Source organism: Protopterus annectens, chromosome 3.part0 (assembly GCF_019279795.1).
Source record: "Protopterus annectens isolate FY-2018-M chromosome 3.part0, PAN1.0, whole genome shotgun sequence".
Taxonomy (NCBI): domain Eukaryota; kingdom Metazoa; phylum Chordata; order Ceratodontiformes; family Protopteridae; genus Protopterus; species Protopterus annectens.
This window is the reverse complement of record NC_056731.1, coordinates 769,835,282-769,862,655: the sequence shown is the minus strand read 5'-3', so window position 1 is coordinate 769,862,655 and position 27,374 is coordinate 769,835,282. Positions and strand designations below refer to the sequence as shown.

At 40.4% G+C, this 27,374-nt stretch overlaps 1 protein-coding gene across 4 annotated transcripts in view; it reads left to right on the top strand.

Annotated features, from left to right (window-relative positions):
- Window positions 1-27,374, top strand: part of LOC122796547 (collagen alpha-1(XV) chain-like) — a 1,635,928-nt gene that overhangs the window by 1,260,935 nt on the left and 347,619 nt on the right. For all 4 annotated transcript variants that reach the window (XM_044065114.1, XM_044065113.1, XM_044065111.1 and 1 more), the window contains 2 exons: window positions 24,961-25,041; window positions 25,179-25,214. In XM_044065114.1, coding sequence (XP_043921049.1) covers window positions 24,961-25,041; window positions 25,179-25,214 — 117 coding nt within the window. The remainder of the gene's footprint in view (window positions 1-24,960; window positions 25,042-25,178; window positions 25,215-27,374) is intronic.

Sequence of the window (27,374 nt, the reverse complement as noted above, 5' to 3'; positions counted from 1 at the left end):
CTCCTGCTTTCATGTAGTAGAGTGATTGTGTGTGTTTGTGTGGTGGATGATGTGTATGTGTGTGTGTGTGTGTGTGTGTGTGTGTGTGTGTGTGTGTGTGTGTGTAGTAAAACTGTGAAATTCAAAACTTCCAGTATTCGAGGTTTTGAATTTCGCGGTTTTTAGTTTTCGTTGTTTTGTGGATTCCACTTCTTGGGCTCGAGAGACTGAAATTCGAGATTTCAGTATTTTGAGCTTCTGAAGTGAATCCCTGTGAGAGATCTTTCCTGTCATGTTCCAAAAAACAAGGTGATGCTGTGAGAGTACTGGAATATCTCTCACTAATATCTAGAAAATAATTGCAGTGGTGGTTATAGAATGACATTACCTCTGGTCACCCGACTCTGGTACAGTACACAACTAGTGCTTTGCTAAGCTCAGCTGCAGCATCTGAAAGCTATAAAACAATTTCAAAATCTTCCACCCTTCCAGGGTGGCAATTAACTCACCCCTAAGGACAATACAATAAGATTAGTCCTGGTTTTCCCAGACATTTTTGTCTCTGGCTGCAATCAGACCTGTATGATAAAATCTTTATGGACTGAACCAACCCATTTAATTTTCAACCTGTTTTTCAAAATTAGCTAGACTGAGATTAGCCTCTTTCCTACCAGAATCCTCTGTTAAAACAAACATTTAATCAGTTATAGTAATACTGTCTGACATACATGGATATCTCTTTTTCTGTCCAGCAGGACCCACTGTTGATACATTTTTAACACAAGCAACTTTATAAATAAATTTTTAACAAAAGCATCTGTACAAATCAGTGTAATAGTCAAATGACAAAATCCTTTACAAAAACTCCAGCTAGCTATGCTGGCATATGTTACACATGCACTATCCTACTCTCCCTGGCACAGGTGGCACTACTTCCATGTCATCACAACTGCTTTTTCTAGTTTTTCTTTTAAGTTAATACATCTCTTATAAGTAAAGAGAGGGGCATCCCCCACCTTTCCTAATAACTCTGGAACACTTTCAAAAAAATTTCAGTTTCCCTTAACAAGCCTCTTAATAATAACGCTTTTCTGAGCATATTTGAAAACAAGGCTGTTGTGAAAAGATGCCCTGACATTTTTACCTGTCACTATGGGATGAAGTCTATTTTGATTAGCAGGCAATCCTTGTTCTAACAGGTGGGAGAACCTAGATTTTCTTTCCTAACTAATTTCATGATGCACCTCATTTGGTAAGGCCTCTGAGTAGTCTCTTTCCTGAAGGAGCTTCAGAAACCCTAACTCCACGTGAAGATCTTCATCTTCAGAAATAATTCTGGCCAATCAGTACCATTTGGCCCTTCACCAAACTACGTTGTCAGTCACGGCCTCGGATCCGAGGGAGACTACCACTCTGAGTTTGCTTGAGGCTCCGTCCCTGGGGGTGGACCGTGTGGAGCAGGGTGTGACCCCAGTTCCGATTTTGGTTCTCACTCCTCTTCAGGCAGGCCCGCTTTCCAGGTGATGGAGAGGGTGCTTGCTTCTAGCAATCCTCCTATGTAAGTTACCCCCCCCCCAGTTCCTTCTGAGCTGCAGCTGTCAAAGGCCACCATCCCAGGACTCCGAGAGCACAAGGCCCAGGAAACCCCTGTCCAGAGTATTTCCCTTTCTGCATCTTCTTTGGATGCTCCCACTGAAGAACCCCCTTGGAAATGGGCATGTAAGAGGAAACACATGGACTCCCCAGAGGAGTCCCTCGTGGAAGATACAGACTACAATGATGGGGAAGGATCCCCATGGTCACCCCCTGATGATGTCTCCTTCGGAGACATCATGGAAGTCTTGAAACAGAGGGGTGACTGGAAGCCCTCCAATACTTCCTTGGAGGAATCCGTATTCCTGCAGGCCTTGGTGACTGGACGCCCTCCAATACTTCCTTGGAGGAATCCGTATTCCTGCAGGCCTTTCACTCACGGCCCTCTACTTCTTGAGTGACCCCCCCCCCCCCGCCGATGAGTTGGTTAAGCTCATCATGCAGCGGTCGTGGAAGAATCCAGACACCATTGAGGCCATCCCTAGGAGATCAGATAAGGTACTCTCCCCTCCAGAGGAGCAACCCCATTGGTCTAGAGGTTTGCCAGTGGACGCTATGGTGGTGGCGGCTGCCACAAAAAAGGGGTCTATATTAGAACATCGAAGTTTCAAAACTTCGAATGTTCTAATATTGATCCCTATTCAGAGAAAGCTGAAAACATCAAACATACAGAACAGCGAATTTTTTTCCCAGGGAAAAAAAATTGCTGTTCCAAAACATATACACACAACACAAGCACACCAAACAAACAGCACTCCACACACATACACCTAAAATCTTACACCTAACCCTACACTAAACTATACACACACCACTAACTATCCACTTACCTTAACCCAAACCCTAACCCTAAAGTCCGTCACTATCACACACTCACCTCACCCGCACCCTAACCCTAAATCACCAACCCCACCCTAACCCTCACATCCACACAATTGCACACTTACCTGACCTGCTCCCTAACCCTAACTCACCTAACCCACCCTAACCCTCACGTCCACACAATCGCACACATACCTAACCCACACCTCAACCCTAACTACCGTAACCGGCACTCAATCTCACACTTATCTGAACCCGACCTGTAACTTTCCACCACAGCACTGAAAATACCGAAGCAACAGAAACGGACAACCGAATTCTTTCCCTAGGAAAAAATGTGGTTTTCTGTTGCTTCAATATTTTCAGCTTTCGCTGAATAGGGTTCGATATTAGAACATTCAAAGTTTTGAAACTTTGATGTTCTAATATAGACCAATGAAAAAGCACCTTGCGGCAGAGAGTCCTGCTGTTCACCCACCCAACAGAGAGTCCCGGGCAGTGGACAGGTTAGGGAAGAGAGTTTTTGCATCAGTGACCTTTGGAGTTAGGTCTCTGACCTTTTTGGCAAATTTTACGAGGCTCCAGAAAGATCTTATCTCATAACTCTCCGGAACCCTCGCGGGCCAAGTATCAGATGGAGCATGAGATAAAGTTGCTTCCCAACTTGCCACCATAGAGTCAATATCCAATTCATCCATGAGGTTGCTGTCACATGCAACCAAAGGAGCGGCTAGAACCGCCATTCCTGGATGCGCATTTGTGACCTCGCGGACTCCTTCAAGTCTTCCTTTTTAAATGCCCTTATCAAACCATCAGCTCTGTTCAGTGCTAAGGTCAAGAATACATTAGCCAGGTGTGAGCAAGATGGGAAGACCTTGTCTGCCATTGGTCTATGCTATTCCAAACCTCAGCGTTCCTTCTCCAGGAATCAGAGGAGCGGGAAGATGTGGCGCAAGAAGTCTCAAGGTCCTTTCCGTGATGCACATGGTGAGGACTCCTCCAGAGTCAGAGGGGGTTCCAATAATGGAAGACACCCCTTTTGGGCAGAGGAGGTCCCCGGAACCAGGGCTCCAGAGATTCCTTCTCAGGTAGACCATATCACTGCTCCTGAAGCACTGCCCAATTGCTTTCCTCTGGAAGCAGTCGTGGTATGTTTTTCTCTGCACCAAGCTGCCTGGCTCTCTATTACAAACGATCAGTGGGTGCAGAGAATCATTACCAGAGGCTACCATATTCCCCTAATATCTTATCCAAGACCTCCAAAATCCCTTCCTGATGTTCCACCCAGTCAAAGGGATGAGGCAGCTTCTGAAATACGAAAGCTATGTCAAAAATGAGCCATCCAACAGGTCCCCACGGATCAGTGTGGATCAGGGTTCTACTCAAGATTCTTTTTGGTGCAAAAGAAAACAGGAGACTGGAGACCCATTCTGGATCTCAGCCAACTAAACAAATCGGTAGTTCAGATCAAGTTCCGCATGGTCATGATTCATACCATCCTTCCCTTTCTGCGGGAGGGTGTATGGATGTGCTCATTAGATCTCCAGGATGCGTATTACCATATCAAGATGGACAAGTGCTCCAGGAGCCTCCTTTGCTTCTGGTTAGGCGCCAATCACTACCAATTCAGAGCCCTGCTTTTCGGTCTCTCAATGGCCCCCATAGTGTTCACGAAATGTCTTGCAGTGGTAACAGCTCATCTGAGACTTCAGGGATTCCAGGTGTTTCCATACCTAGATGATTGGCTCCTTTCAGCCCCCACCAAGTGTCTACTGGTCAGGGCCCTCTGCTACACCCTGGTTCTAGCGGAGTCACTGGGCATCACCATACATTGGGAGAAATCCAACCTTCAACCCTCACAACAATTGGAATTCATAGGGGCAATATTCAACACCCAGTCAAGCCTGATCTCACTTCCTCTTCACATGCTTCAGAGATTAAGGGCACAGGTTCAAGTGATACTCTGTTGAAGAAAGGTGTCTGCAAGGGAAGTTTTCCAAGCCTTGGGGTCTATGGCTGCAGCCATCCCTATTGTTCCCTTAGCCAGACTACACATGAGATTACTACAATGGCTCCTTCATGTCCAGTGGATACCCTGAGCTCACAGATTCTCATCACCAACACTTGCAAACAAGATCTCCTCTGGTGGATTAGCACAGATGAAAATCTTTGGTGTCGCCCCTTCCAAGCTCCCCAGCCCAGCGCCACAGTGACCACGTATGCTTCCCTGATGGGGTGGGGGGGGCTCTTCCAGGGAAAGTCAGTCCAAGGCACGTGGTCTGATGTAGAGGTCAACTTGTATATCAATGTCCGGGAGTTAAGAGTGGTGCTATTGGTGTTGCAAGCTTTCAATCTGCTCCTTCAGCCCGGAACGATTGCTGTCCAGTCAGACAACATGTCCATGGTCTGGTACATAAACAAACAGGAAGGAACCAAATCCTACCTCCTATGTCACGTAGCCATGAGAATCTGGCAGTGGGTGATAGCTTCCAACCACTTTCTGATCACAACACATATCCCGGGGAGCTCCAACGTGATTGCGGACAAGCTGAGCAGATGCATTCTCCATCCTAATGAGTGGTCTATCAACCCAAGTGTGGCGGTGGAAATTTTCAGTCATTGGGGCCAGCCATGCTGCAACCTTTTTGCCTCCCCCTCAAACACAAAATGCAGCAGCTACTATGCCCTCTTTCCCCCTCTCGGGGAGTCACCAAGAGATGTTTTGACTCACGATTGGCCCACGGGTCTCCTTTATGCTTATCCTCCAATTCCTCTGATTCCCCCTTGTTCTAAGGAAAGCTATATGGTTGAGAAGCAAAGTGATCCTCATTGCCCCGTTCTAGCCTCGTCAAGTGTGGTTTCCCTTCCTCCGACCTAATCTGTTACAACCTCCTTGGATCCTAGACGCTCGTCAGGACCTCATATCTCACCCACAAGGGCTGATTCCCCCGAATCTGTCCACTCTCAAGCTGACAGCTTGGTTTCTCCACTTCCATTAGTTGTCAGGCAGGAAACCCTCTCTTCACCCATACGTGATATTATCTTGGCCTCTCATAAACCATCAACCAGGAAACTTTACAGAGACAAATGGAAAAAATTCTCTATTTGGTCACATAATCAGAAGCTAGACTTATTCTCAGCCCCTGTAGCCACTATTCTTCATTACCTGGCTGAACTGTTCGACAATGGGGTGTCAGCTTCCACCATTTGAGTCCATTTAGCAGCTGTTTCCAACTTCCATAATGGGTCAGATGGAATCCCGCTTATTTCCTCTCGCCTTTGCAAGACTTTCCTCAAGGGTGTTTTCCACAGCAGGCCTCCCATCAGGTAGCCAGTGGAGGCATGGAATCTATCCTGGGTTCTGCAGTCTCTTTCTCTGCCCCCTTTTGAGCTGGCTGTGACATGTGATCTAAAATTCCTGTCATGGAAATCCTTATTTCTGGTGGCTATAACCTCAGCCAGATGAATTTCTGAATTACAAGCATTATGTATCAAGAACCCTTATCTGATCTTTCATAAGGACAGAGTTTCACTTTGTACTAACCCATCCTTTCTCCCCAAAGTGGTTTCTAACCTTTTGAATAACCAGTCCATTGAGCTCCCTGTGTTTTTCCCAAATTACTCTAACAAAGGAGAATACTGCCTACATTCCTTGGATGTTCATAGACAATTACGTTTCTATCTGGACTGAACTAAATCCTTTTGCAAGTCGGAACAGCTTTTCATCTCCTTTGCAGGTCCTAGAATGGGAGGTGCAGTATCGAAAGTTACTTTGTCTAAATGGCTCAGGGATTGCATTGCCTTCATATATTCACTTATGGAGGGATCTAAGCCCGGCCAAATCAAAGCTCACTCAACTAGGGCTATTGCAGCATCTGTTGCCTTCCACTCTAGGGCCTTCATGGATGACATTTGTGCAGCTGCCATTTGGGCTAAGCCCCACACCTTTATCAAACATTACAAATTGGATCTGATCTCCAGGGGAAGAGCGGCCTTTGGTTCAATGGTTCTCAATAATGTTCTTCCATAAGGGCCACCAAGGTTCTCCAAGTAGCTGGGGACTCTGTCCCATCAGTGATGAATAGGAAGAAGATCAACAACTTCAGATAAAGATGTTATGTCTTACCATAACATTCCATCTGAGTTGTTGATCTTCTTCCAGTCATCACACCCTCCCACCGACCCCCTCCAAAGGTTCCTGGTGGATCTTCTGGGTCTTTGTGGTGTCTTAGGGTTTCTGCACAGAGATGGCTCTGACTTATTTTTTCTTCTATATATTGCATGCAAACTTGATCTGAGGTAACTAAGTAAAGGGCATTGTGGGTAGCAGCTTAGCTTGAGAGTTTTTGGTGCACGCAAGCTTGGTATAAGGCTGATTCGGTTCCGAGGGCCCGGAACTGAACTCATCAGTGATGACTGGAAGAAGATCAACAACTCAGATGGAATGTTATGGTAGGACATAACTTCTTTTTTCTACAGTTTGGGCTTAAACTTACCCAAGTTCAAATCCTATTCTAACAGTGCATCCAAATAGTTGATACTGCTTATAGATAAATTGTATAAAACAAAAACTGGTAGGCAGAGGAGTGTAAAACCAAAAACTATTTTAATAAAGCACACTGAACAAACAAGAATAAAAACAAGATAAGCGCTTTCATACCATTCAGGTACTTCTTCAGATCCAATTGAAAACACAAAACAGTATCACTTTTTATGTTAGTGCTTCAGGTCACATGACCTGAGTATTGATTTAATTGGAATAAAATCATTCAGTCCTTTTCCATTTGTTGCTTGCAAAATATGCATCCACTTGATTTCAATACACTTAGTCCAAGTCCTAACATCGCCTCCTCTGAGTCTAAATACATTTATCTCCAGAACCATGAATTTAAACCAGTGGTTACTTCCTGCATCTCTCACATGTTTGAAAAGTGCATTTCTCTCATCACCTTTACTGATGCTGTACATATGTTCTCTAATTTTACAGATGTAGAAGGACTGACAGATCTCACAAGAGGCACAGTACACCAAATTGGAACTGCCACAATCAGCATAAAGTTTAATATTATAGGCACGTCCTGTGTCTGGGTGTATAAACTGATCATCAGTATTGATAAACCTGCAGACATTGCAGTGATGGCAGGGATAAGTGCATACCTTACTTATCCTAGTCTTGCTGCCAGAACTTGTCAGAGGTTTGTAACACAGCATCTTCTTTATGGAGGGGCGATTCTTAAAGCAAAAAGAAGGGAAAGTACCCAACAATCCCTTACATTTCTCATCAGAGACCAGAACCTTCCAGTGTTTCTTAACTATATCGCAAATGAAACTGGAATCGTTGGAGTACGTGAGGCTCATACGTATGGGTTCAATAGATGGTAAATTGGGGGAGGTGGTGTGTCCTGTCCGATCTTCAAAGAATGGTCTGGTGCGGCTATCTCTCAAGAAAATCATGTCATTCTGAGCAGTCATAATCTCAGAATCAATATAGCCTCTATTCAAAAAGCTGGTGGTCAGATCACTGAAGGACTCATACATGTCACTATCCCTTGTATACAACCTAGCTGTTCTAAATAACTGATCTCTCAGGGCATTCTGCTTAACATGTTTGGGGTGCATACTGCGAACATGCACAATACTTTTGGTCTTGCAGGGCTTCACATACTGTTTAGTATGCAGCCCTTCCAATGTTTTGCAAGTCGTTACATCTAAAAAAGATATATATTCACTCGACCATTCATATGTAAAATGAAGAAAACTCGTAGTGCCATTTTAAGTATTGTACAAATTGGTTCAATGTCTCAGGTATATATCTCCCCATACAAAAAACAAATTATCCACATAGCAGCCATAGTAGAGGATGGACCTGAGGAAACTATTAACATCAGAGAACACAAATTCTGATTCCCATTCAGCCAAAACTATGTTGGCATAACTGTTGGCACAAACCATGCCCATGGCTACCCCTGTACATTGTAAATAAAATCTGTCTTCAAACACAAAAGCATTGTATTCCAACATAACCTCTAAGAGACTGCAAATCAAATAAATCTTATCATTACTGAAACCGGAATGTTGACCAAGAAACAGCCTGACATTCTCAATACCAGCATCATTAGGGATTCACGTGAAAAGAGAGGTCACACCCATGGTCACTAATAAAGCATCTTCATTGTAACCCAGAGCAGACCAATCATAAAGCTTGCAAAGAAAATCCTTAGTATCTCTAAGTATACTCCTTACACCATCAACTACAGGGTGAAGTTGTTTTTATAGATAAATAAACATGGGCTCTGTGGCCCATCCTCTGCCAGAAACTATTGGCCACATGGGCAGATTTGTCCGTTTTTTATGTACCTTGGGCAGCCTTTAAATCTATGGTATAACCACATTCTCAACAGAAAAATACTCATATAATGTTTTATCCAGCACACCTTCCATCAATAGATCTTCAACACACACATGTATCCTGTTAGTAAGTTCCAAAACCTTAGCTCAACTAACTGTGGCATAAGTAGACTCATCACTCAGCATCAAATCCATAGCATTCAAATAACATATTGAATCCATGACAACTATTCCTCCCCTTTTATCAGCAGGGCGGAAATAAATATCACGTTTAACTAGCTCTAGAAGAGCAGTAAACTCATTGCAGCTCAAGTTCTTAAAACCTTTCACATGTTTACTAGAAAACTAATTGTAAATATCATCTTTTCACAGTTTATAAAAAGCTTCTACCAGTGGAGTTTTAACAGGAGTGAACACACTAGGTTTCCTATAAACAAAACTAGAAAAGCCACTACTATCACCATAAAGAAGTTTCAGTGAAATATTCCTCACAAATAAATTTAAATCAACAAGAATATCATTCAAAGATGAATGTCCGGCAGGTATGAAATTTAATCCATAGTTCAAAACACTAATCTGTTCTGGGGTCAGTACAGTTGAAGAAACATTGAAAATCAAACCTTGCGTATTTTGTTCCGTACCACAGGGCCTGTCTCTAAATGTTCTTGTACATGATGTCTCTTCTTCATACTCCTGTCGCGGCTCATGGATCTCCCCCTCTGCTTTGTTTTCAGAAGCTCCAGTGCTTGCAGCAAAAAAAAAAAAAAAAGGTTGTTTCCCAGTGAGCGTGTCATTACTGTTTATGGGAGCCTCACAAGTACGCTCATTCAGCCCTGAGTATACCGCATGGCTCGACAGCATTCCATTTTCACAATCAGTTAATCCTAACCCAGATGGAACAGATAACACAAGTAAGGAGTCTTCAGAGCTGTTCATTGGAGCTTCAGCCACTAGAGACCGCATTTGCTCGCTCATACTGTCATCATAGCACCTCCCCAGCCACTAAAGTCTTACTACCATTGGACAAACTCACTTCCTTCTGAAATTTCATGCACTGTGATTCGCAGACATGCCACTTCTCATCAGACCAAGTAAAAATATGTCCGGTAGTAAAATCCTTGAAATTCCTGGAGAGTTTCTTCTTTTTAGTATCTAACAACTGCTTATCATACTGAGCAGTATCAGCAAACAATTCATCCAGTTTATACATACATACATACATTTTAAAAAAGTAGTGGTGTTATTTAAATAGTCAGTAAAATCTTTAAGACAGTTGTTATCTTTCATATAATAAAAAATATCATCCAAAAAGCTAAAGTAAGCAGTAAAATATTGCTTAAACAAGGAAGGGAACACGTTTTATTCCCAGTACCACATGATGATAGCGTATAGGAGGGCACAAGCAGTGTCCTTAGCAACACCACTAATCTGCTTGAAGTGCTCACCTTCAGAGAACCAAAAGTATTGTTAAATATAATTTCCATAAATTCACTGATGATATTAACTCCACTGTTATCAAGACTACTGTAGGTGCACTTTAGCTGATAACTGGATTGTTCCTCATTGCGGCTACTGTATGTCTCTGACTTGCAAAATAATGTACTACGGAAACAGGGCCTTTTTACCAAAGTCCCTAATGCGAGTGCTAGGATTCTTTCTGAATCCCCAGAATTATGTACTGTTAGGCTTAAGAGCTAGAGTACGGTTAGGGTTACCATGTTGAAGCTGGAGATTAAGTCCCCTTATCCATGTCACTCATGCATGCTGACAATAACCCTGCCCCTGCCCCTTATCCTAACCCTACACATTAAATTATAAAAACCCCTTTACAAATTAAGCCTGAATTAATTGCTAAGGTTAGAGTTACATGATCAGAAAAGGAGACTGTCCATTTTTCTTTTGAGTCACTTTGTGTTCAATATTTTTTCCTAGTAAGTTTGCAAAGTTTCAGCATTAATGTATTATGCATAAATGCTTTTGCATTTCATTGTTGTCATGTAATGCATATACACACACACACATATATATATATATATATATATATATATATATATATATATATATATATATATATATATATATATATATAGGATCGCTACAGAATCCTGAAAGCCCAAAATCCTGAAGACCAAAATCCTGAGACCCAAATCCTGAAAGTTCAAAATACTGAAAACTCAATACTGAAAACCCAAAATCCTGAAAACACACAGTATACCAACACTTACAATATTCCAGCACAAGTACATACAGAAACATATTACCCTTCAACTCTCTCTCTCTCTCTCTCTCTCTATATATATATATATATATATATATATATATATATATATATATATATATATACACACACACACACACACACACACACACACACACACACACACACATATATATATATATATATATATATATATATATATATATACACAGTATATATGCACACACACACAAGATATATATATTTAAAACATACACATAGTCTCACACATATATACAGCGTACATTTATGCATTTATTTACTTACTTTGGTGCATGAAAACCCATATTTAGTTGCTTAAGCTACACTGTGGGAAGGCATTTGCAATACTGTTGGATTTTAAACTGATTTCCTGTAGATAAGTTGTTGCTTCTCAAAATTGCTATTTCTTGTAAAGTCCTTGAAAATGATAGCTATGACTGGAACTAAATTGCAAGTGATTTTATAAATAAGTGCATGTCTGCCTGATGTCTTTCAAAGTTAAACTGATGTTTGCTTTCTGAATGCCTTCTGCATCTAAACATTACAAACATTTTCTTTATATTCAATCAAAACAAAAGTTTATTCTTTTTGTAACTTTTGATTCCACAAGAAAAATGATTTTGTAATTCTAATTCACCACGATTTTAATAAAAAACAGGAATGTTTACTTTAAAATATAAACTGCAATTGAAATGTTTTCATTCCAAATGTTTGCTAGTTCATGTCCTTTTGAGCTACATATTACTCTAGATTTGATTTCTTAACCAATCTACAAAACTACTGCATGTGGAATTGAACTATTTTCTTAAATGTATAGGTTGTTATTAATAGCAAATGTGATATGTTTTAACAGCAAATCTAGAACACATAATTTCTTAATTATCATTTCTACCTTCTGATCTAAATGCTGAGTCTGTCTCTGCTGACTAGTTTAATGAGTACAGTAACGGAAGCTCGTACATGTCAGTTATATGCACAGACCTGAATTTGCATGCATTCACATTTGTCTACTTTGGGAACTGCTGATCTCTGTACAACATACGAACCACTGAATGCAGCATTAACTTTGGCTACAACAGTACTGTAATAATCAGCACATGAGATAAGATGTATGAAGTAACATATTTGTCAATATCATGCCAGCGTAAGTACAACAAGTCAAATAGCACTGGTACAGCATGGTTCGGGATTGCAAGTTTTGGTTCTCAAAAAATACGGATGGAAGGAGGATACCGCAAACTACCTCTCAACCTCTTAGTGCAAGAAATCTGGGCAAAGCCTTAAATAATGGGGGACAATGGTCCAAAAATAAGGAAAGTTTTTAAATATTGCTATTCTAAACTTAGAAAGTTGATAAAATGACAGGTTTTGCATTAGTATGTATTTTCTGAACCGCAGGAAGTCTGAAACTCAAATGTCCGTCATTATTTTCAGACTTCAGTCTTTAATAATTTGCTAATTATATGCCAGAAAACCAAAATTTTATGAAAAACAGATCAAAAATATGAGGCAAAAATCTGACCCTTCTGCGAAAGTCTGTACACCTGAGAGCTATGCAAAGGTAGAATTATACTTCTCCAAAAATAAACAGCTTCAAGTTAGTTGTAATATTTAGGAAGCACAGCTGTCTGCATGGTGGTTTGGGATTGAGGGGTTTAAAGACAGAGTCTGAGTATGGATGTTCTTTCATATATGTCTATTAGAGGCTATTTCCCTTCATTGATTTTGTATTACATTTGGAGCTGCTGATTCACTTATAAGTACTGAATGTGCATTTGATTTTGCTACATTGTAATGAAATGCTGTTTTTTATTTACTTTATTTTATTCTTTTAAAATAAAAAACTTTTTAATACATCTTAGTGCTTTATATTTTGTGTGTCTTGTTTTTAATTTAAGTGTTATGACAGAGTCTATATGGTACAAATGACCATTGCTGTTTTGTGCAAGGATAAATGCTTGACTGCAACGTGAATGACTTGGGTTTGGTTAGCATCCTGGGCACTGGAGAACTGATGGGAAGGATAGGAGTGAGCAGTTGATGTTGAGTCACCCATTATGGGGAGTAGGGTGGCATCTTAGTCCACTGTGAGCTTTCACCAAGGGGATGCTTGAGGTGCCACAAGCAACTCAGGAACCAGGATATACTTCTCCATCAGACAGCACAGTGACATTCTATAGGCAACACTGAGGCATGTTTAGAAGTATGTGCAGACTCATAGGACTATCATTGAGGAAGAAGAGGTACAAAGCTGCCAAGAGGAGGTGTCATGGGTCTGGGGGCAAAGTGTTATCTGTCTGAGTGCTGCCTCCAGACCTCCACCTAACTCTCACCCCAGCATCCTGAAGAGTAGTGAGACAAAAGGATAATGCATATAAGAATAAATTGACATCTCCAAGGAATGAATTAGTGACAGCAGAACCAGGAAGCCTGATGAACTGCAGGGATGAGGGATAAAAATTACTGAAAAAAAAGATAAATAATTACAAAGGCAGATAAGAATGATGTAATTTAGAAACAAAACTCTAGGTCAAGAGTACTCAGTTAATTTGTAAAGAGTCGTTAACTATCCACAGCAAAACTGTACTCAAATTTGAAACTTTGTAATATCACATGACTTAGATGTAAGCAGAGTATGACGAAATATGATAGAAGAGGATTAGAAAATATGGAAACATAATAATTAGCAGCTTATGACTGTTAGGTTCATCTAGTCTGTTTAAACCATATCTTGTGGTTATGATGATCTTCCTTAGTATCCAATATACTACTTTTCTTGCAGTCCACTATAATTATTATATGTATTTTGCATGCATTTTTTATGTTCACTTTGTTTTTTTTTGTTTTTTTTTTTATCTCACAAACTTCACTTGAAGATTATTTCATGCATGAAGAATCCTACAATCTAGCAATCTCTTTTTGTAACTGGTGTTTATCATTATGGTTGCAAGCTGAGTAGGGTATGTTGGCCTTTTCTAGTGCACTGCTTATGCTGTGGAATCAATTTGAATTCCCAGGCCAGTTTAGAGATATGATTCTTTCAGTGAGGTCTGGGTGAGCCTCTTTGCTTTATTCCAGTGAGCTGTGCCTCTGTTTCTACTTGTGTAATTGCTGCACTTTTCAGTGCAATTCAACAAACAACAATGTCTTTTGGCTTTTCCCAGTAAGGGGTCACCACAGCAGATCACCAGTCTGCAGATTGATTGGTGGTGGTGTTTTTATGGTGTTGAATTGCCAGCCCGGCGCTCAACCCTCACAGTAAGCACAGACATAACACACACAAACCTACCTGCATGTCTTTAAAACTCACTCAACCGCAGGTTGGACATGCAAACTCTGTAAAGAAGGTACTCTAGGCAAGAATCGAACTGGAGAACCTCTTGCTGTGAGGTGACGACACTAACTGCTGCATCACCGTGGCTGACCCTTTCAGTGTAATCTAACACCTAGAGCTTATTCCTTCTAACAACTTAGATGATAAATAATTATTTAACTTATACTGAAGTTATGTAACCCCAGAGTAGATTATATTACATAAATGGCCACACGAGGGTGCAGTCCATTGGATGAGGGTGTGGGGAAGCTTGCTCCCCACTTCACTTAGGTTATTTGTTTGAATCCTGCCTGACAAGATAGGCATGAGCAGTCTGGTTGCTATGAATATTAAGTCCATGCACAAAATGTGTTCCTGTATGAGGTATACTTCCCACAGCTCTTACTCTGTTCAAAAAACACTTCAAATGACTCTTGCCAACCCAGAGGAGCAGCAGCTGTACTCAACATGCTTCTCAGATTGAAAAACCCCTGTCTGCCAATGACAGTGCGCCCAGCAACCCTGTGAAGCAACCACTCGTATCCATAATTTCATCCTTTCAGTCAGTACTCAAATCTAGTAACCATAAATGAAGACAGCTCATAAATTGACCGATGCATTAAGAACTCTGTCCGGTGATCAGTTCTTGCTTTAAAAACCACAAACCTGTTCATATTTGGGATAAGCTTTTCCTGATGGGAGAGCTGAACTCATGTTACTGCTGCTGCTTTTGTACCCATCTGTTTCAGTCTCCTGATCAGCTGCACCTTCACTCTTGAACAAGACTCCAAGATATTTAAAACTGTATTGCTTGGGTTGTAAATCTCTCCTACCTTGGGTAGATGATCCCCCAGTCTGCATGGAGTACTCAACTCATTTCCAGAAGAGAGCCGTCACATCTGATTTGGAGGTGCTGATTTCTGTCTCAGGTGCCTCTCACTCACCAGTAAACTGCATGCCAGAACTCATAGTCCTCTGAAGCCAGAAGTACATCATCTCCAGGCAACAAAAAAACACCTCCCACATCAGCAAACAAAATATTCTCAAATCTTAGAGATGCTTCAAAATCTTGTTTATGAAAATCATAAATAGGGTACGAGACAACACAATACAAGAAACACACCTAGTGTAGTCCTCTGCCAACCCTGAATTTATTTTATTAGACATCAAGAGAAGAAGAAGACATCAAGAGTATGGATATATTTTTTTGCTGTAAAAAGTCATGAAAAGAGTGACATACATACATGCAGCATTGGCCCTGGGACCCTTTATTTTTGTAGCACATCTCACAAGATATTCATAGGTACAAGGTCATATGCATTCTTTTGGTCATACTTCTCAACCTACAAGCACAAGAAATCTGGACAAGCCAAAAATAATATGGGAACATAGGCCAAAAACCAGGGACAATTTTTAAATATTGCTTTTTTAAAATTAGAAAGTTGCTTAAATAACAGATTTAGTATTGTCATGCATTTTTGAAGGATGTGATGTATGAAACTCAAATGTATATCATTATCTTGTGACTTCACTCTTCAATGATTTGCCAGAAAACAGCAAATGTTATGAATAACAGACCAAAAATTTGAAGCAAAAAACTGGACATTTTGAAAAAATATGGACTATACAGAGGTATGCCTTAGGTCCACAAATCACATATAGGCCATACCAGTGAACTCCTCTGACCCCTTCATTATCCTTTCAAAGACATAAAAGTTGTTTCATGCTTCTACACCAAGAACAGTATCCATATTGCAGTGAATCAGAAACTCAGTTATCAGATGAACTCTCTTTCCCAGCACCCTGACAGGAATGCTGAGGAGCAGTACATTTTAATGGGAACACACCCTCCAATCCCTCTTTTTTGAAAATGGAGGCTGGCAGTGGCACCCCAGTTTGCCATTTGAGATGCACTGTCTTTGCCTTTTCCACAACACTTAAAAGGCAAGTTAAGTACAACGTCCCCATGATATCCACTGACATCATCACTTTTCACTGGATATCATCCACTCTTGCCATCTTGCCATCACAGATCAGGTTAATTGCTCTAGTGGCCTCAGCTATAGACGCTCCACAAGTTGCTTCTGGTGCTGCCTCCTCCTCAGAGGAGGAGGAGGTCATGTTCACTGGGTTCAGACATTCCTCAAACTGCCGCTTCCACTCTGAATACATCCACAGTTAAGGTTAGTATTTTCTATCCTTGCTGAGAAATGTCTGAGCATTCCCTCCAAAGAATTACTAAATGCTTGTCAGAACCCATTTGAGGTCATTTGGATATTATTCTTCCTGACCTGAAGAAAGTCCTCCCATTCCTATTTCTTCATTTCTGTAACTACTGCAGTTGCTCCTTCCTGAACAGAATGTACCAATGGGTCAGATCTGGTGACTGCTTTGCTAGCACTGCATTAAAGTTTGTTTCTTTAACTTGAAATCTTCCCTTAGCTCTGGTGTCCACCAGTTGGTCCTGTGATAACCACCATGACAACACTGGCCATCCTTCAGCCATGGTTCCTTTCTGATGTCTCAAGTATCAAGGTCTTTAAAAGGGTTTGTTTGGATTCTGTATCCATAAACTCCCATGCTACATGGGGTAACCTTTTTCTGAGGGGAGAGTTGAAATGTGTATTCCCAGGATCTTCTCACACATATGACTCTGCTTATCACCAAAAGATGATCAGCTGACAGCTTAGCACTTCCCACAAGCTATTTTTCTAGGAATATGTGGTCTCTTTTCTGATAATGTAACTTCAAAGTCAAGAACAATTGTCTCACTCAGATTAAGATAAGACAAGCTGTTTCTCTCAGCCATGCTCTCTAGTTATCTCCAGCATTTGTCATGTGAGTTTTAAAGCCTCCCAGCAGAAATAAAGAGGCAGTAGGATAAATCTTTTCAAGCACTGGTACCATGCTCTCCAAGAAGAGAAATACCATGAGTGGCTGTTAAATGCATATGTACAAACAACATACATAATTTTTTTCTACATCTCATAGTCATATAGATGTGACCCTCTCATCTATTGGCACAAACTCCAAATATATGGCACGTAACGTAGGACTTGTAATCTTCCCACTTTCATAAAGGGTCTTGTCCATGGAGAAGTTCTTTAAAAGCAAAGAAATTATCCCTGTTAAAGAGGACTGGTTCCAGAACTAGTGTTTTATATAGAGTTAAGACTGTTTATATCCTCTTGATGCCTTTACCCTCCTGGACAAGAACTCACATCTTCCCTCGCTGTTAAGTAACAATACACAGTACAATCATTTGTGAACTGAGGGGGTGCAGCTAGGAACTAAACCTTCTATTTAAGGGGTAAAATAAAACATTTCAGAGCTTTATTAGAAAGGCTCACCCAGACTCTGCTACACTTTGCTGTGAAGGAAAGGTTAGTTTGCTTTTTATTTGTTGTATTTTCTATTAGTTTATTGCCTTTTTATATTTCGAATATTGCGATTTGTTTTCTTTACCTTATGTTTTACTTGTATTCTGCTTTTAACTGCATATTAAAACTTCAAAAGACACCACAGCTCTGTCCCTTGTGAGTCAGGCAGAAATTTTTCCCCACCTTGTCACTGTCGTGTTCTTAAATACCACTGTCTTTCTAGTTGCCTGCTCCTTATGTTAATTTGACCATATTATCTCATTTCCTCTCTGCTTTCACTGGCTTGTATGAGTAAGCACAAAATTATAATTTTGTGAAATCACTCACCTTCAACTATTTAAATGTATTGGCCATTCTACTGCATTCCATAGTACCGGAATACAAAAGTAATCACCCCCTTTCAATCAATCTTGCTGTTTTAAAAATAGTGACTCTCCACTAAAACTTAACTTTTTATACAGGTAAAACTTAAGTTGCCTACTTTCACATCTAACTTCTCTAGTGCACACTGCAGTGTTTAGGATAAACCATTTTTTTTCATGTTATCTTTAAGCATCCCTGTGACTAGCACCTGCTCTAATACCTGCTGGAAAGCACTAGGAAGTCTTAAACTGATAGAAGCACTCAACTCTCCTTATTAATAAGAAGCAATTAATAATAGGCACTTAACAGCCTATAATTGCAAAGTACCTTGCTAAGGTAAGGGAAAACAGCTCCTGTACTTTTCAAAAAAAGCACCAAACCAGGCATGTCCAAGGGTCAGCTTCCGGTGATTTCTACTGTCCACCTGGTGAATCTGGGCATACTGGGGCAATGCAGCAATTGCCTCATGTAAACCACAAAAAACGAAGAGAGTCAAAAAACCACGTAGTTGAAACAGCAGCACCAAGGACTTGAAGTCTTTTAAAGAATTGCGAGAAAAGGTTTCAAATTAATTTTGTTCTGAAGAAGCCTGGGATGAACCTGGGTGAAAGCGCTTAACTGTATTTGTGTATTTTGTGGATTAAAGTCATTACAAAAACGTGAAATGTGAATCTTTCGTTTGGTGGTTTCGTGGAGTTACAGCATTGGAATATATTTCCCAGAGGGCGTCCTTGGTGCTGCTGTTTCAATTGCCTCATGTACACAGACAACCCTATCCTCCTACCACCCAACACTACAACCTGTGAGAGATGCACTTATATAGCCAAACTGGAAGCAAAGCTCTCTCCACCCAAGATTGTGCTAGACAGTCAAGAGGAGAAGGTTAACACCTGCACTACACCTCAAGCAACACATAGTCCTTCTAAACTCACACCACCAACACCCACACATAGCAACACTAAATCCACATATGCAGAGGCCCTTAACTGTAACCTGCCCAAGTAACAAGGACCTCCGAAGCTGAAACGCAAACAAACACCAATCACAACCAAAGTGTCACATAGCTCACAACACCAGTGTGCCACCCACCAACAGCCCTTAAGGCAAGACAACGTACCTAACACTTTAGTCATAGGTGACTCTATAGTCCGGCATAATGATGTCCCACTCACCAGGCTGAACAAGGAGAAAATTACAGTCAGCTGCCTGTCGGGTGCCAGGATCCGCCATATACCTCATGCACTCAAGTCACTCCACAACAAGTACAAATATGACTCTGTCATTGTCCATGTTGGAGTGAATGACTTGAGACGTACCTCCCTGGTCTACATGAAAAGAGGCATGGAAGAGCTCTCGGATCATGTGGCCCAGGCAGGTATGACCCTAGCCCAGAGTAGCATCCTGCCTTCGCCCAGAATGATACCACAATATAAGGACAAAGTGATTGACTTTAACAATTGGCTAAGCTTCTGGTGTCATTGAAAGGGGATCCAGTATCTGTCTGCCTGGGATGACATGATTGACACACCACGATGCTTTGCCAGAGATGGTCTGCACCTATCGCCCCTGGGATTCAGGTTACTGGCTAAGGCTCTTGCCACCCCTATAGTGTCTTTTTTAGGCAAAGTTCAAAGGACAAAACCACCTCCGTAACAGATACAAGCATGCAAAATCTGAAGGTAATGCTACTCAATGCTTGAATCTAAACCTCAAAAATGCACTCTCTCGAGGCACTCCTAAAAATGGAGAACATTGATATCTGTGCAGTAACTGAGACCTGGTTCAAGGCTCCAGAGAGCACCCCTGCAATACCAGGCTACAACTCTTACCCCACTTTTTGGCCACCAAACCAGGATCAAAACACTAAAGGTGGAGGAGTGTCCATATTCACCAAAGATATTCACACCACCAGGTTAGTTGCACAACACAATGCGTCTGAAATTCTCCAGGTGCAACTATTAGGAAAGACTGCAATCCAAATTGTAGCTTGCTACATATCCCCACCATGTCCCAAGATTCTCACTACACCTTTCTAAACATACTGGAAAATATTAATATACAACCAAACACCCTAATACTGGGTTATTTCAACTACCCTGCCATTAACTGGGAAAACTACTCGTGTATCAACACCTTTGCCCAACAGTTCTTGGAATTCATAAATTCCAATGCCCTGGATCAGCTAATCCATAGTCCCACCAGGGGCTCCAATATCCTAGACCTGGTCATTACCAACATGGGAAATCGATGCTCCACACCTATGGCCACCCCCTCGTTGGTCAGGTCAGGCCATAAGCTAATCACCCTTAACATCCACATCCCACCTCCACCCCCCAGTAAAGAAATCTCCATAAAAACTTCTCCAAAGCCATCTTCATGCTACTCAAGTCAGAAGTTACAAACTTCATGACACTCATGCAGACGGGAACTGAAAGTTCGACTTCTGATTCCTACACTAAGGCACTGTACGAGCACATCCACTCATGCATGAATCGTGCCATCCCAAATAGAACCAAGATGCTCTCCTCCAAAAAAAGGAAGCCAATCTGGTGGTCCCCTGCCATAAACAAACTTTACAAAAAAAGAAACTGTTGCAGAAAAGAGGGAAATCCCAGGATGCAAAAAACTCCCTTACCAGCCTCAGTAAGAAGCTGAGATCCCTCATAAAATCCTCCAAAGCTAGTTATGACAATAAAATTGCCAAAGATTCCAAAGACAACCACAAGGCATTCTACAACTATGACAAGAATCTAAATGGCAATGCTCAGATCTGCTCTGAGCTACAACAGAATGGCATTAAATATACTGATCCAAGGATTTTGCCAATATCCTGGCAGATCGATTCAGTGCCAACTTCACCCCCCTCTCACCCCCTAAATGGCCCATCTCTATACCGGACGATTGCCAAATTCTGATAATAATGGCCACACAGGTAAAAAAACGCACTCTCCAAAGCTAAGAATACAGCATCCATGGGACGAGATGACATCCCGGGTTGTGTACTACATGAACTACAAAATTAACTGGCACCTCACCTAAGTGTCATGTTTAATCATGCCCTCACCTCAGGCTTCGTGCCCACTGAGTGGCGTACAGCTAGAATTATCCGACTCCACAAAGGGGGATCCATCTTGGATACTGGGAAGTAATGCCCCATCAGTCTGACGAGTCTGATCTGCAAGGCCATGTAACATATTATCATGGAACTTGTAAATATCCACACAGCCTATCTGGACCTTGCCAAGGCCTTTGACACCATCCCCCACTCTGGAATCATCGAAAAACGTACTAAGCTAGGCATTAATCCCTACGTCACTCGATGGGTTGCCAACTGGCTTACTGACAGAACCCACACTGTAAAAGTAGCTGACTCCAAATCCAGCTCCAGACAAGTGAAAAGTGGAGTACCTCAGGGTTCAGTCCTGGTACCTCTCTTGTTTGGCATCTACTTCTCTGAAGTACAGGCCAACACTAAGAGACTCTGGCTAACAAAGATCGCAGATGACTGCAAACTGGAAGCCATGATTGAATCCCCAAATGATGTGGATACTCTATAAAAGGGCCTTAAAGAAACATATGCTTGGTGCCAGAGCCATGGGCTCAAGCTCAATGCCAAGAAATGTATAGTTGTCCCCTTTGGTAAAAAAATGTACCCGTGAATTACCACATAGGTGGCAGTACACTAAACACCGAAAGTGTGATAAGAGACTTAGGGACACAGATGGACAGTGGTCTCACCTTCAATAACCACATTACCACAGCAGTCAGGAAATCCTTCTATGTGGCACACCTCATCACTAAGGGCTTTTCATCAAGAAAAAAGGAGGTCATTGTCCCACTGTACTCATCCCTCATTAGACCCATTATAGAATACAATGCCCCTTTGGTATGTACCTCTCAAGACATCTGCAACAACTGAAAAGGCCAAGAAATACCTCACTAAAAGAATCACAGGCCTAAAGCAGATGCCCTATGCTGACCGCCTTAAAAAACTCCAGCTATACTCTGTCGCATATCATCTACTCTGAGGCGATCTCTGCTTAACATACAAGGCCATGTCAAACCCAGAGCTGTTGGACATGCTACACTTAAAGGAATCCCAGTCCCTCAGAGCCACACACTCCAGGGATCTAAACCTTGTCATCACAATAAACAAAACATGCTGGAGGGATATGTTCCTAACCCAGAGACTCCCCAGACTCTGGAATAGACTGTCCATACATGTCAAGCAGAGCACCTCTTTGGCCCTCTTCAAAAGGAACCTTGATGATTGGATGGGAGAAAGGAAATTCACCCCGGGGATCATGTCAGTCGCCCTGCTAGACAGGGGTCCAGGGAAGTAAATAGTGTGGGAAGAAATAGCCAGGGAATTGTTATGGCTAGGCTTGTATAGGCCCTAGGGCTGATAGCCTAGTACCAAACTATGAACCTATGAACTTATAAGAGCCATTTTCCATTGTAAAGATCCAGTCCATCCTAATCCATCCTAACTCTGCCTGCTATTTAACTGGCATAAATATCAACCCCCACCCTTCTCCTTATAGGTGCTGTACCAACAGTAGTGGCTCTATGCTGTTTGGACAAAGCCAAACTGAGTTACATGAGTCACCCAGGTATGGCATACCCCAAGCCTGACTTCTGAGATGTTTTTTTATCCCCATCCCAGGTAAGATTCTTTTATTAATTGAATGAATTATCATGAGGGTGACATTTTTTGGATTGTTGTTTGTGCTGTCCTTATATAACTATAATCAAAGGTGATCCTACTTGGAGCATTAATTTCCAGACAACATAACTCACATGGACAAGCAAACCATGTCCTCCACTACAAGATCATGTTACCTGGAGGGAATTTTTTGTTCTCTTTCTTTGCCTGGTTTGTCATCTAAGATGAGTTTTCCTAAAATGAACTTAAGAGGACAACAAAGCTCCGTACAGCATTACAGTTTTATTCTATGGACAAATACCCCACTGTAGTAAAAAAGAAAAGAACGTCCTGGTACCATCCAAGAGATACTCCTGCTGCATCTTTAGCTTATACCTACTTGATTTTAAGATTGTAGTAAAACATCCTTCAAATAAAAACTGATTTCTGGACATTGCTAACTTCTCTGAGATACTGAGATGTTTCTGTCATGATGCTATTGTCCCTACCCCATCCCAAGTCACCAACTCCAAAAGATACATTTCTATGTATTCCTTGGTAGTTGAACATATTAATTTGTTTAGACTCTGTTCATAAGTCTTGTGTGCAGATATTTTGAAGGTTTTGGTTTTCATCTCTACACAGTCTCTATTCTGTTCACATCTTTGCAGAGGTGGCATTACTGCAGCCGTTGTCTAATAGTCACATGACTTGAGGAAGAATAATATACAGTGTGTACTTCTATTTCTTATTGTATATTCTTATAATATAAACCCCTTCACTTTTTGTATTCCTCACTTTTTATCTTTATCAACAATGCTGCATAAATTTGTCATCTTTACAGAAACATATTGTTCTTTTCAACCTTTCAGTAAAGTTACTGATATAGACACTGACATGAAATGAACTCAGTATTGAACCCTGGCCCTGCTATTTATCACTTGTAAATCTTCCATTTTCACTTACCATTAAATTTTGTGCATGCCAAGTTATTTTACCATTACCCTATGTGCCTGCCCAGTTATCCTACCATTACCCTATGTGCCTGCCCAGTTATCCTACCATTACCCTACGTGCCTGCCCAGTTATTGTACTATTACCCTATGTGTCTGCCCCAGTTCTCCTACCATTGTCCTATGTACCTACCCAGTTATTCTACCATTACCCTATGTACTTGTCCATTTATCCTACCATTACTCTATGCATCTGACCAGTTATCCTACTATTACCCTGTTTACTTGCAGAGTTATCCCACCATTACTATATGTACCTGCCCAGTTATTCTACCATTACCCTATGTACTTGTCCATTTATCCTACCATTACTCTATGCATCTGACCAGTTATCCTACTATTACCCTGTGTACTTGCAGAGTTATCCCACCATTACTATATGTACCTGCCCAGTTATCCTACCATTACCCTGTGTGTCTGCCTAATTATCCTTATTTCATTGCTGTTAAAGATGGTGCCCTAGGCAGGCAAGAGTGAATCTCATGGACCCCGTGAACAAGAAAGGAAGCCGATAACTGATGGTCAGCCACAGGGAGGGGAAGGAAAAAAAGAATGTAATTTGTTAGCACTTTCAATTTATGTAAATAATACTAACCTATTGACTGGCAATGAAGTAGTGCTTATCCATTCCTGATGGGTTGTGGGTGGAGCCATTTTCACTTCAGGCTAGGTTGTAATTATCCCAATGATAATACCTTTAGTGGTTATATTCTCTTGGGTATCCGAAGTATAATTTTCTTAAAGTGCATCCTCTGCATGGCTTATATTGCATTTTATTCCTGAAGGATGTTTTACTACAATGTTGTATTTACTCAAATTGTCTGTCATAAGCATTTACTCAAATTGTCTGTCATTATGAATGTGTATATTTCCTTTTAGATTTTTTAAGCACAACAACTAAGGTATTCAATTTGCCTCCTTTGAAAAATAGACATGCCTTTGTGTCAAATTGGAGTACATAGTTAACTAAATACAAGTATATAAGTATCACGTGTTGTTGTGTACTGTAACATTTAATTAATTTGGGTCAATGATATTTTTTGAAGACAAGATCAATATAACCAGCTGCAAAAAAGGTAGTTCACCAAAGAGTTTAAATCTACTATACCCCAACATGTTGCTTATTTTTTACTGCATAAATATAGTTAAGATATGAACTATTTCCTATGAAAGCAAACATATTAAGAACATGTGTTTATAATTTATGCAAATATTCAGAAGACTTTTATGGTGCCTTTCTAATGGTGTTTATATTCATTTATCAGGGTGAAAAGGGGGAACCAGGAGCTATTATTGCTGCTGATGGATCTTTAGTAACTGGATTAGTAAGGACCAAAGGTGAAAAGGTAAGTAAAGACAAAGCCTTTGTATGTCTGAACTTCATTACCATTTATTTGATTGAAAAGAATTATACACTGCTGTTTAACATTATCATCCTTATAATTTTAGTAACACTGTTAATACATTTGTTTATAACACACAGGGAGAACCAGGTTTTTTTGGACAACCAGGACCCATGGTAAGTTTGCTATAAAACATTTGCTTTGTAAATATCTCTCTCTGAAAATTCAGTATAACCGGAAGCATGACTGAGAACTCTTTCCAAAACCACTTCTTATAGACTAACTTATCTTACTTGTTTTTATAGAAAGCCAGAAAAAGGAGATGAGAAAAAAAGTAAATAGGCTAGACTGAAAAGGAGATGAGACAGAAGGACAAGAGAGAATAACATGGGGAGATTCAAATGAAGAAAGTGGTGGGAGACAGTAGGCAAAGGGTATAAAACGTGTTGAAATAGACGACATGGAAAACATTAAATGAATAACAGAAACTGAGTTTTGGTTAAGTAGAAAAAGAGAAAAGTAACTATGGTAACTTAAGGACAAAGGTAAAGAAATTTAAACAGAAGCATTGCAAACTGAAACAGATCATGTAGTCATCTTAAGAATAAGAAGCAGAAACAGGAATAACTCTCAACATAAATAAATGATGAATATTATGCAAGGTAGACATTGGATCTGATGAAGTGTTCTGTAACGTGAAAGTGCTTATCCAGAATTTAATAAACTATGTTTTTATGGTCACGGTAGCCTTGCGTTGTTTTTTTTTTTTTTGTTTGTTTTTTTTTTGTTTTATTGTTGTTCTCTGCACAATCAAATGGTTAGGAGAAGTTACTATTCTTATCAAAACATATGCTTTTCACTTCCTTTCTCATTGCATTCTAATATATGGATAATCTCACTGGTTGCAGTGCCTTTTTTGAGAAATGATTTTGTGTGCATCATACCGAAGAAACCTTCAATATGGTTCAATAGTTACAGTTCATAAAATGAAAAAGAAACTATTTGCAAAGGAGACCATATTTTAGCATGTAGCATTTACATGTTGGACAACCAAGTGATACAAACATAAATGAATTCATGGCTGTGCATCAGCATATTAGTAACTGATTCCTGACTCATTTAACCAGACCCAATGCAGGACATCAAATAATAGACAAATACATGAAAGGAATTAGTACCCAGAGGCAATGCTTGGGTGGGGTGAAGAGGACAGCCACCTGGGGAGCACGATATCAGGGGGTGTGATCTTCACTACTGGCATGAAGTTTCAGAATGCTGATACCGTATTTGCTGGAGCAAGTTGGCTTTCTGTTTGTGGTCTATTTTCATACCAGCATTCAGAAATCAATGACGGTAATGTGTTTCCTGTATCAACTGTAGCAAGTAGCAAGCCACTTGTTATATTTGTAGCAAGGAGTTTACAGTTTAAAGAAGGAAAAGCAGCTTTTTTTCCCCTCAACTTAGAGGTAAGCGGAGCAGTTCAAGGAGAACAGTCCTGGCTTTTTTGCATTTCAGGGAGAATGGAAATAACTTGCTCCTTAGGTGAGGGGCACCAAGTCAACCAAATAAGGGAACAGCAATGAGTTCCAGATAAACAAACTACGGCTCTATCTGTGCCTGCCACACCATGACTACATAAGTCTTTACATATATGTGTGTGTGTGTGTGTGCGTGTGTGTGTGTGTGTGTGTGTGTGTGTGTGTGTGTGTATATATATATATATATATATATATATATATACATGTGTGTGTGTATATATATATATATATATATATATATATATATGTATATATATATATATATATATATATATACATGTGTGTGTCTATATATATATATATATATATATATATATATGTATGTATATACTAATGTAGACCAATTCTGAGACTGTAGCACAGTCTCAAAATTGGTCTAGATAAGTAGTATGTGTGTATATATATATATATATATATATATATATATATATATATATATATATACTACTTATCTAGACCAATTCTGAGACTGTGCTACAGTTGGGAAAGGCAAATTCCCAATCCCCACTGTACCACGTTCATGCACATGAATAGACTTGCAATTTGAGATCTTCATACATTCAGTTTCTTTGCTGGTCCTTTTACCATTCAAACAACTAGTAGTTCAAACACATGAAAGACAACTATATAAATATATCAGTGTGGGTATACATACAAATATCTTAAAAATGGAAGATGAAAAGAACACTATAAGAGCCGGCCAAATAAAATTAGTGCTATTTATTGTAAATCACACTTTCAGCTAGGACAATGCCTCGCCTTCCTCAGACAAACAGCTGAAACGCTGTTACAAATTCC